Raw genomic sequence first — 12,416 nt, 5'->3', positions numbered from 1 at the left:
ATTTTAGAAACTAATTATATGGTTACGACATCAATTCATTTAAGTTTAAAGTGCGTTGTAAAATTCGAAATAATTAACATCTAAAATAAACTCTTTACAAAATGTACCTACTCATAAATTTTAACATCAAACGAACTCTCTCCTTTATCTACATTTTAAATAAAGTAAAATTCATATTTTCAGAATCTCTGTTTCAAATATAAATTTATCTCTGTTTCAGTTATCTACAGCATATTTAAAATAAACATATTTTATTTATATTCTTCATAGATATAAAAAAAAACAAACAATAAAGAAAAAGTTACCTCTATCCCTCAAAATAGTCCACAACTCTCCACCAAGGCAGGTTTCCATAAGCATATACAAGTATTTACGGTCCTTGAACGTCTTATACAACTTGACTATAAATTCGCAGTTCATTTCGGACATTATCTCTTTTTCAGACATGATGTGCTGTTGCTGCCTCGTCTCAACGATCTGGGCTTTCTTCATCTGCTTCAGAGCGAAAGAACGGCTGGAGTCGCCTTGTATTTGGACTAATTCTACGCGACCAAAGCCTCCAATACCGAGAGTCGCGATGATGCGTAGATCCGATAAACGCAAGTTGGCAAATTCTTCGTTGAGTCTGTGGAAAATACATATATTTCACTAGCTGCCCTGGCAAACGTTGTTTTGTCTTATAACTAAGGGGTATCAAATATAGACGTTGACGAGACCTACCAGATATGCACAGAAAATTTAATGAGAATCGGTCCAGTCGTTTCAGAGCAATATGGTAATTTACATTGTGATACGAGAATTTTATATAGGTATATACTATATAGACATATAATATAGCAACGATGTAGTCTTATTTAGATTGTTGTAAGAGCCTATTAATCTGACATGATTCAAAGGTAAATAGCTGCTACAAAAAGGTTATTTTTAAACTATAAATAGAGTACATTTAAGGCGCCTATTTGTACTTGAAGCTTGCTTATCTGTACAGTATAGATAACACCAAAGCTTACGTTTATTATTAATGACTATTAATTAATCTTCTTGATAATGTTAATGCCAGATATACAGTTGTGTTTCTTTATCATAGGCTGCTTACATATTTTTTGTACTAATAAAAATGTATGTTTAAATTAGTATCGCATTGATTTTTATACTAAAAGCTAAAGAAAAAATACTCTTTTCATGAGATTCATTTTAAAATTGACATTACTATGTCTTTATTAACTCACAATACATTGTGTTGAAGTCTATCGCAAAAACGCGTGAATTATAATTATAATAGCTTTTATAAACACGTTTTATGTCATGTAGGAAAGTTAATAACCTTACTTCCACTTGGATATCTATTAATTTCTAGCTTATATTCTAAGTATGACAGTGAAAGTACTGTTGCAGTGTCTTTAATTTTAACAAAACTTTTAAAACAATTTATAAAACTCATTCATAACAAAGCGTTTTATTATTAACAATTCTAAGTAATGCTAATATTGTATAAAAGACTCAGTCAACGGCCTTTAACTGTATACATTTGTTTTACTTACCAAAACGAATACCATGTACGCATGAACAGAAATAGAGCATTAAAATACGATCAAGCGTGTGTCCGAGGTTTAGCAATAAAATGATTAAAACACAATAGCATTGTGGCATTTTGTGATTTCAACCAAGCCATTGTAATTCATCTCAAGCATTTTGTCTCACACGATATGTGAACTTGACATAGGACATGTTAACGAATTTATCTTGAAATAATCCTAATTTTCAACATTCCTCAATTATGTTATTAAAATATTACACAAAAGTATCAAACAGTTTTACTTTAATAAAAGTTTATATTAAGATGTAATAATATTAAAACACCAAATCACACCTTGTTGGACAAGTTGAATGGCGATTATTCGGAACAAATTTTCAATCAATGAACAAAAACAGCGTAGTTAGACGCAATCTAAATTTATCTCTATTTCAAATGGAATTGGGTCCAAATTACCTGTGCCTGTCGTCGCCCTCGTCCTTGTACTTGGTGCGAATTTCGTCCAGAGTAGATATCAGCTGGTTGAAGGTCTCCCGATCGATGACGAGACATGTTGTGCCCTCCGGCGAGTCGCAGATAATGTTCGCCGTTCGTAGATCGTCTCTGAAAAATAATATATGGTTGATTATTATTACACAACTGCTCACGATGTTTGTAACCTATGTAAAGAAGCTATGTCACCTTTAATTCTGAAAACTAAACTCATCTAGTAGATTGGGAATTATTATTAAACTGCTCATGAATAAAATATGCAGAGAGTCTATTTTTGGAATTGTTTTTCAGTGGGTTGACTATGCTTCAGCACAAAAATACTAATTGAATCGTGGTAAGGTTTTTTATTATGTACCTATTATTTTATAACATGCTTGGTTAAGCAAGAAATAAGATAGAATTCATAACAATGTATTATTCATTTTATGTTTATTTAATGAAAAGCACAAAATTAACACCTGCCATAAAAAAAATAACAAGTTCAAAGTTTCCAAGGTTTCATGGTTTGAAAGTATTCTTCAACACAGCTTGGTCCACGTGACCAACGTGTTTTCGTTAAAATCTCAAATTGTACAGGAAGTCAGCCTCATTAATTGTTTAACAAATCCAATGTCACATAACAAGCATTCACGATTTCTCTCTTTTAACTTATTAAATTTCGCACTTTCCAACAAGGAAAGTTATGGCATAGACTCGAAATACCACAAACAAAATTAATATTTTATATATACGTATAGAAAACGTGAGAATTTATAGCAAATAACAAAACCAGTAACGTATAATAATATAGTGACCCTGAAAGTCACCACGTGTTAAAGTATCTTAAGGTCCCCAATTAGCAATTCTAAGGTTATAAAACCACGCAGCGAACATTTTACGACCGGTCTGTAAGTATAAATTTTTGCGTCAATAAAAATTAAGTTTTTTAATAATTTCAATATACATAATATACGATGTCAGTTTTTTATAAACATATTTTATAGTTATTTTTGGGAAGGTTTGATAAGTTTTAAATTCGCTAACAAAAAAAGCTTGTAGTATAAACTATAAAAAATAACATGAAATATTATGTTTATCTCTATACAAAGTATTCAAACAATATATTACTTAAACAAGACTGTTTTAAACAATGGTCAAGAATAATCCCATATTAAAGCAAGCTATATAAAAAAAATCATTATTTATACGAATAATAGTCTATGCTATATATGAGATAATAAATATTTACCCTTGCAATGCCTTTTCGCCGAAGAAATCGCCTTTAGTGAGAGTCCTGATGAATTTTTCATCGTTGCTGTTGGGTTGTTTCTGTGTTACCTTGACCTGTGGAATGAAAGAAGCATTAGGAACATAAAAAGCTATGAATTTTTAAATCTCTCATACACGGAGTTCCATATTTGGATACGCTTTTGAGGTAGGTACTTAACAAACGTTTGAAAGACCAATGGACGCATGGAAATTGTAATTATCTTTTTGTCTTGTACCTAATTCGTTCAGCAAATTACTTGTTTTAAATAAGAAATAAGGCTTTAGAATGGTCGAATTAAATGCTGTGAAAATTAAGATATTAAAGATTTAATAGGAATTATGTAAAGTTAGGTTTTATAACCTCCAAATTTTCTCGAGCCAAATTACATAAAATTGCACCCATTAAGTATTTTGTATAATGTATTTTTAACTAAGATTTTTAAACTAGATTCAACGGAATTGAGCAACAGAATTAAATCATAGTGCTCAGTGAATCGTGTAAAGTCGATGGAAAGCGGAGTAACGCGGTTGATATTTTTCGCCAAATTGGATTGTCAAATAAAGCATTGCGAATGGACGACGCTAATTTGGAAAATATTTTCGCTGCATGCTTTTTATATATATGTGTATTAGTATGGTTAAATATTAATAAGGATCTAGAGTGTGTAATACTTATAATATTATAAAGCGGAACGAGTTTGTTGTTTGTTTGAAAGCGCTAATCTCGGGAACTACTGGTCCGATTTGAAAAATTATTTTGGTGTTAGATAGCCCATTCATCCAGGAAGGCTATATATCATTTCGCTAAAACCAACAGGAGCGGAGCACTGCGGGCAAAACCGGGAAACACAGCTAGCGTAAATGTAAAAAAGGGTTGTTAAATCGATTGTTTTGTTTTGTTAAAGGTCTTGTTTATTTCGTACAAAAACGCTATAAATTGCTTCATTATCTGCTTCATATTCATTAAAAATGATACCAATATTTTCAATCAGAATTTATTTGAAACCGCAACATAATTAAAATCATATATTAATATTGGGATAAATACAAATACTATTACGAAATCTTAATTCCTCAATAAGTGGGAACCTTAAATTTGACATAATAACAACGTAATCACTGAAAATTGCACAATCATCTTATAAAACAAATCAATAACCGGACATAAAAAGTCCAGCGAATAATCTATAACGCTTTTTTAAGCTTACTTTCATTTTTCTTACAATTCATAATGTGTTTCAGTTTTATTGCACACACTTAATGCTTTAGAAATTTAAGTTTGCACTTTCGCTCGAGAATGTTTAAAAACACAAGTGCTCAATTTTCAATTTCAATTTAATTCGAGAAATGTACTAAGTTTATTTTGCATTAATACTTTAGCAACGTTTCAAATTAAATAAAGATATATTCTAAATATTTTAAAAGTAAAATTTTTCGTTTACTTCTTGATCACGCTCATTTACTTAACTAATTTTTTATAAGATAGGAAGACGCAGTCTAAAATAGAATGAAGGCCACTTTTTAAAAGTATATAGATCCCTTCCTGTTATTTGACCCAATGTCATCTGGTTCCAATCTGCAAATATTTTACTTTGGGAATCAATACCTTATGATGCATTTATAAAACGAGCGAATGCTCATTCTAACCCCCCTATGTCAAATTATTTTAGTATAAACAGGCGTAGAGCATTCTTTCGTTGTTCTCATTCAACAATACATTCAATAATACTGAACAAAACTGAATACGAGATTTCGTTTACAATAAAAGATCACGAAGAATGCTCTTGCTCTATCTCTACCATTACATGAAAAGATGGAACAAATAAATGTTTTTTTTATATTTAACTAGCGGTCCGCCCCGGCTTCGCCCGTGGTACATGTTTACGTTTCCTCTTCATAAGAACCATCCTCGTACTTCAAGGAATAAAAAAAGAATTATCGAATTCGGTCCACCCGTTCACGCGTGATGCCGTGACCAAGGAAAACGGGTTTCATTTTTATATAAATAGATAGTACCTAATATATATGATTTTTAACTTAACAATAAACGTGCGCTTTCCACTGAAAATTATTACTAGTGCTAGTCTAGTTAACTGGGATGCCTAGAAAAGTTTTCACTAACGCATGCAACTGTGCTCAGCGGACAGTGATCTTCTTGCACTGAATAACTGAGTAATGAAGTTAAATCACCGCAAAAACAGTACACAGATCTCCTTTCTCTAGAATGTTATTAATTTATTACATGTGTACCATAAACTTTGTGCTTAAGAGATAATATCCGCGGTGTGTCGACTGTCGAGTTTATATACGAATTTCCTTGAACATATTTTATTGAATAATCCAATATTAACAATATTCTGTATTTAATACGTTTTTGGAAATCATTTTAAATTGATTGTCACTTTCAAACGCAGGTAATTAATATTTTTTGAAAAATATGATATTAATCCACAATATAACATTATACAGTATGTACTTAGATGGTAAGAACATACAAATTCACAAATTTTACTTTACTCTATTAGATTGACCCTTAACACAGTTCCCACAATAGGAACAAAATTTTCCAATAGAGATCAAAGACCATCTTTCGAGCATTGAAATCAATTGGGTATAGCAAAAAGTGGTTTATCACTGAGCCCGTGCAATGACCTTGTACACAATGGCCTGGCCTTACTGCCTCTGCATCATTTTATTTTAGTCACACGTCACTGTCGCTTGCAATAGGGCAATATAATAGGGCTTATTTAAAAAAAAGTATGCACATTCCTCTGGTAATATAGCATAGAAATTTGCAGTAATTTAAAAGATTACGTTTTCTAAATTAGATAAAACTTCAAAAACAACTAACATGGAGGGAAATGTTTGATAAAGGTTAAACACTAAAACATGTCTATAATTAACTACAACTCTTAGTGCTCTTTCATTGAATTAAAACAAGAAGAAATATTATTAATGATAATCGCTTGATATATTGCCCTATCAAATCTCAGAATTACATTCACTTCGAGTCGAATATTGTCTGCAACACTATTGACTTCGGTTAAATGCCAAGGTGAACCTCTTATACAATCACCGTGTTCAGACAATAAGTTTGTTATTAATACATAAAAAACGGAATAACAATATTGCTGAAACCCGATTATTTGCTCTTTTCATATCTTAATAGAAATATACGAGTAGTCTTTACAATAAGCCATAATTGGCTGGATCATTACATTCGCCGCAAGCTGTTCAATTACATTACATCTCGTATTAACAAGAAACAAAATTAATATACAACTTAAAGCTGATTAAGAAAGCAATAAAAAGAAACAACACATAAAAATCAAGGCTACAGAGAGCCATAACACTCGTGGATTTAACGCTCATTCTAAATTATGGCATCGTTTCGTCATCCGAATAACGTTGGGCAAAGAAAAAGTGAATCGAATCGGCTGATTGAAGAATTATGTTTACAAAACATTAAGGCGTGGTTGCGTCGGAGTCACGGCGACTCGAAAGTCAAACCGCGGAACGAAAGTGAAATTGCTAGCAGATCTTTCGCACAATATGGGGAACACTCAAATAAAATATGCTGTCATTGTTGCGACCGTAACAAAACTATTGGAATCTCAGTCGAACAAAAACCCTAATAGATATATAATGACGAAAATGACTCTAATAAAATCTAAATAAATGTTTTTTATCACGTTTAGTACGTATTTGGATGTAAATGCAGCAATTAAGCGAGCTTATCTTTATTTTAATGAGCGTAAACTGTATTTTATATGGAACGTTCATGCTTTAGATATTATATTATCTACAAAGTTATACAACAAATTTCTCTTTTGAAATGTAGTAGACCTTTGCGCATAATTTTAATTCAGCTTTTCTCTATATCTTTAAAAATAGAAAGACTTTTTATCGTTTCCTTTATTGACTTTTATCGCCATAAATTAATTCACTAATTTTATCTATAAAATGTCAGTTGTAACCCTAAATTAAATCGCAAAAGAGTTTACGGGGCAGAGGTATTAACCAGATGAAACTTTGACTTTTAAAGTTCCTACTCTCGCTTTTCCACTCTCTCTTTCATAACATTAAATTACCTTAAATAGTTAGTTAATATAAAAATAAATTTAAGTATTTAAAAGAAGAATACTCACTTGTCCTTTAGATATAATAAAGAACGTATCTCCTCTGGCTCCTTGTCGTATGATGTAATCACCGTTTTGATAATGTGTTTCTTCCAATACATCAGATATTTTGATCAGCGTGTCTTCGGGAAGATCCTTGAAGATCGGCACACTTTAAAAAAATAAATAACAATTAATTTTACAAAGATAAACACGAATTGTAAAGATGTATGTAAGGGAGCATACTAGAGTTATTCTTGAGTATACATATAATATGTATAATTGTATAGTCATATTGTGTCTATCTCAAAGAATTTGTATCACATACTATGTTGTTATAGCTAGGTACGCAAATAAAAAACTTTATGCATTTAAGGAGGTTCGCATTAGTTTAATTGTAATACTTACATTTAAAATTTAAATCAGTGATATCTATATATTTTGTTGTCGCTAATAGCATATGCTTTTAAAAATAAGGAAAGAGTATTTTAAATGTCAGCAGTTGATATTTATTTTATTTTAATGTGTTTAAAACACATAAATTAATTGAGTTCAGTGTCAAAGTAGAAGATCCTTTGTAGATTATCTGTATGTTTTATGTTCTATATCTACGTTTATGGTTTTTCATATTTACCTTTTTTAAGTTTGCGTAGTATGAATGATTATTTTCCCCACAGGTTTTCCCACATTAAAGTATCGAGTTATTTCCCAGAAATATTTTTATAATTTTAAAAGAAATAATATCAGCCATACGCCTGTTTGATACTTGAATCTATTTATAAGTATTAAATTACAAAATTGACAATTTGTATATTGCACAATACATATTCGGTTTTAATAGAGAAGTCCCATCGGTTCTTTTTACGGAACTAAACATTCTGTCACTATACAGCTACTGTGCTATTTGCCTTTTATAACGTACGTCCAACGTTACACATTAAACTCAATTAGTACCACCACACTAAAAAAATATCTAACATCAATTAACGATTAGTACGGCAATACTTAAGTACGTATTTACATAGCCTATTTACACATAGTAAACTAGTTAGAAAGCTTATTAAAACATATATATTGTAATATGATTGGATATTGCATTGCAGATTGCCACCTATTATTCCGCTCATGCATGCAATTGTGTTGAAACATCGTAGGCCTCATTAAGTATAAGTAACTGTAGGTACTGTTTTCAATTTAAATAATGATAATTAATACAGTTAAAAATGTTTAACTCATGAAATTGTTAAATTATCACCAATCCTTGATAAGTGTACAAAGTTTGAATTTAATCTGTCCGTTTAAAGTGGTTCAAAATCGAGTCTAAGGGAGTTGGTTATATAGTTATATACTGATGTGTTATTACATGCAAACACATACATAGGACGCTAATAAAAGCATGTTAAAAAATATATACACATATTAGGTAGTACATCAGTACCAAATTATATTCGATTTTATGGAAATATTGGAGTTAATTTTTTTAATATTACTACAGGATTTCTCTCAAAGGGACTTTTATTTCAACGCCAAGGTAATTAAAACGCATTGAATGTCTGTAATTAAGTCACAATATATTCAATTAATTAATAAAAATGGTTGTATGATGTATCTATGCATGTTTTACACTTTAAATGTGAACGGAACATTTAACGGCCATCAAGTATAAAAGTAAAATGTTGTTTGAAGGACATTTAAAATTGTAGGTATGTGCGAACTAGATACACTATTTGTGGGTTTTATAATTATTTGCGAGACCCTAGAATGAATGTATTTATATGAATTTTGTTACAATTTTATAATATATCGACGCCAAGATCTATCTTATATGAGCCATTTAAAATCACATACATAAAATCATCTGTAGTTTATACCCACAGTTTACAATAGTATACAGCTGAATAGTTTGTTTGCATGTACTCGCTTATATCTGGAAGCACGGGTCCGAATTGAAAATAATTTATCTTTTCGATAGTCCATTTAGCGATAAGTAAAGGCTATAATGCTTACCAAGTTACCATCAGTTTAGACTCTTTAGACCAATAGATTTTGCAATGTGGGTACAGACAGCTAGTAGGTAATTAATTACCATATCCGAATATTTATCACGTCAGTTAATTAATGTTTTAATTAATCACATCCTTTCATTTTTAATATGTAAAATGTATTGAAGCACGAAATGTTCCATTCAACGGATCAACGATTATTGTAAATTTATAATTTATTAACTTATTTATTCACAATTAAACACGCAAAGAAAAAACTTGTTAATAAAATACAAACGCGTTCTCTTGGTCTATTTACCCAAATATATCAGTAGTAAATTCTTTAAATTATAAATAGTTCGCATATTTATAAAGACATTTAATATCGCATGTGTAATCAGGCGTAAATTTATGCTTCACATGTGAAATGGCTAACAAGATATCAGTTGGCAGTTAGTGCATCTTTTTTCATATTGAACACAATATGATATTTAAATAAAGTGACTATAAACTGATTTTAAAGGATATTTTTAATGCTATTAATAAATCTAGGTATTTTCCTATTGGTTATGGAAGAAATAACTCAGCTGTAATCTTGATAGATTTGATCATTGATGTTTTCTGTTTTCATGAGTTACTATCAAGCATATTTTTGATCTATTTAGTCGCCCTTAAAAATACCACATAATTCATTTGTCTCAAGTTACATATTCATGACATTACATTGAATATGGCATCTCTTATTAACAAAAAAGAGCGTGTGTGCCAAGCACACGTGTCAGAAGTGAAACTTCTTTGGCAAGATTCAATTTCAAATCTTTGCCTTACTCCATGACGTGACGGTATTGAAGTGACGCGACCTTGAAATTTATTCAAGGCGCTTACAGTATTACATAAGGAAATACATATTATACTGTGACGCGCCTAAAGAAGTTTCACTTCAAGAAAATTGTTATGATGCATTTCATTAGGTTAAATATTGCATGTCATGTTTCTATCATAACATTTCGTTATCTGTAAATAATATCTTGAAAGATTATTGTAAACAGCTGTCGTTACAATCGCTATTGCTGTTTGTTTTTCATTGTCAAACAATAACTTTATTATTGTGGCATAGAAATATCCATATGACGTATAAATAATTATTTAATTGTAACAATACAATATGTCTGGGAAACACATAATACAATTGTTTTACATGAGTATGATGTAATGTTTGCGTAGAATTGCAATATTTTTACGGAGAAGATTGTTTAATTTAAACCTTCATGAAGCAATACAAGAGAAAGTTTTCTTTAAATTTTAAATAAAAAAAAAATTAAAAATATGACTTGTGGCACTCGGGGACTGCCACGGTAAAGCTATTGCATAGCATGCCTTCAAGCCACACCTCCGCGGTGCCCGTCGAGCGTGAGGTTTTTCGTTACGCAATGTCTGGATTCGGTTAAAAATAATATTGTTAAGAAATTAAGTTTATAAGTGTGACAGAGAAAAGCTTGTGATAAAATCCAAAATATAATGTGAATATTCACATATTCTATGGAATATGAGCTCATATTATTTCTATAAATAAATTGCGACCTACGCTGCGATAAATTCGAAATAAAACCCAAAATGAAGGGTTGAACAACGAGGTACACAGGCACTAATGAACAACTCCATTAACCTTTTCAAATTGCATAAAATTCATTAGAACAGCGTTATTGTAATTGCGAAATTAACGTCACATATAACAGAGTAATTACTGATATATTTACATGTAATATATGGTGGAAAATGTACGTGCTAATATGGTTAAGATCTCGGCTAACAGGAAAATTTATTAGCATCGTTATTAACGCTCGTAATTTTGTTTTCGCGTTGAAATAAAGGGATTTTATTTATGTTGACGATATATTTGTAGATAAAAATATTGCTATTTGCTAGTAATTGTGAATAAAATCTATAGCACTTATTTGCCTTCTCCGGATCTGTCAAAATTTTATTCACTGATCAATTTTTTGCCTCCGGGGCTCCGGGCGTCAAAAACTTAATTTCAATTTATATACTGAAATCGGTTTAAACTCGATCATAAACGCACACCTGTAAATATGTACTTACATATTTATATTAATACTACTAGCTTTCCGCCCACGGCTTCGCCCGCGTTTTCAAAGAAAAACCCGCATAGTTCCCGTTCCCGAGGGATTTCCGGGATAAAACCTATCCTATCTCTCAAGTTGGATCGAACTGCACATGGTGTGCGAATTTTATTATAATCGGTTAAGTGGTTTAGGAGTCCATTGAGGACAAACATTGTGACACGAGATTTATAATTTATATATATTAAGATTGGTCCATATGTTAATACTAAACTTTTATTTTAATTTATGTTTACAATTAAATCTACTACAAACTACTACTTCAAGTTTGAAGTAAGTTCTTTCGAAGTTTACGTTTTTACTGCCTGCTATTTCTCAATACTATTTAATATACCGGTTATTAATTGAGTTCCGCTCTATTGAAATTGTCATAAAGTAAATGGATATTAATATCAGTTGGTATTACAAATGCGTCATGAATAATATTAAATGATGGAAGGAATTACCGTTCTAATTAATTCATTGATAGTCTCTTGTAATAAAGAAAAGGTTAAGAGAAATGAACCTTTATTTCACTCGTGTAATTGTTTCAATAAACGTTGTAATATATGCAATTCATAAATAACGTTATCTGACGCAACACAGCTTTTTAATAGAAGTGATTATTAACAAAACAACTGTTATTTGTTTGTCACACTTAACTGACGGTTTATTTGGTTTCTAAGTAATAAGATTTATTACTATTACTAGATAATGCAATTTGCACGTCGCAAGAACATTGCATAAAGACATGACTGAAATACAAACACGACATATTTATCATTTTCATTATTAATTTCACGCTCCCAGTTCTTTACGATTTGTGTTCGGAATATTTTTTTAGGGTTCCGTAGCCAAAATGGCAAAAACGGAACCCTTATAGTTTCGTCATGTCCGTCTGTCCGTCTGTCCGTCTGTCCGT

At 30.8% G+C, this 12,416-nt stretch overlaps 1 protein-coding gene across 4 annotated transcripts in view; it reads right to left on the bottom strand.

Annotated features, from left to right (window-relative positions):
- LOC123698143 (cGMP-dependent protein kinase, isozyme 2 forms cD4/T1/T3A/T3B) overlaps nucleotides 1–12,416 on the bottom strand; it is a 120,646-nt gene that overhangs the window by 3,311 nt on the left and 104,919 nt on the right. For all 4 annotated transcript variants that reach the window (XM_045644740.1, XM_045644742.1, XM_045644741.1 and 1 more), the window contains 4 exons: nucleotides 7,423–7,564; nucleotides 3,255–3,349; nucleotides 1,991–2,137; nucleotides 306–625 (listed from right to left, as the gene is read on the bottom strand). In XM_045644740.1, the coding sequence (XP_045500696.1) occupies nucleotides 306–625; nucleotides 1,991–2,137; nucleotides 3,255–3,349; nucleotides 7,423–7,564 (704 nt within the window). The remainder of the gene's footprint in view (nucleotides 1–305; nucleotides 626–1,990; nucleotides 2,138–3,254; nucleotides 3,350–7,422; nucleotides 7,565–12,416) is intronic.

The sequence above is a fragment of the Colias croceus genome, chromosome 15 (assembly GCF_905220415.1).
Source record: "Colias croceus chromosome 15, ilColCroc2.1".
Classification (NCBI taxonomy): domain Eukaryota; kingdom Metazoa; phylum Arthropoda; class Insecta; order Lepidoptera; family Pieridae; genus Colias; species Colias croceus.
Note: the sequence above shows the minus strand (reverse complement) of the source record. Positions and strands in the feature narration are given on the sequence as shown.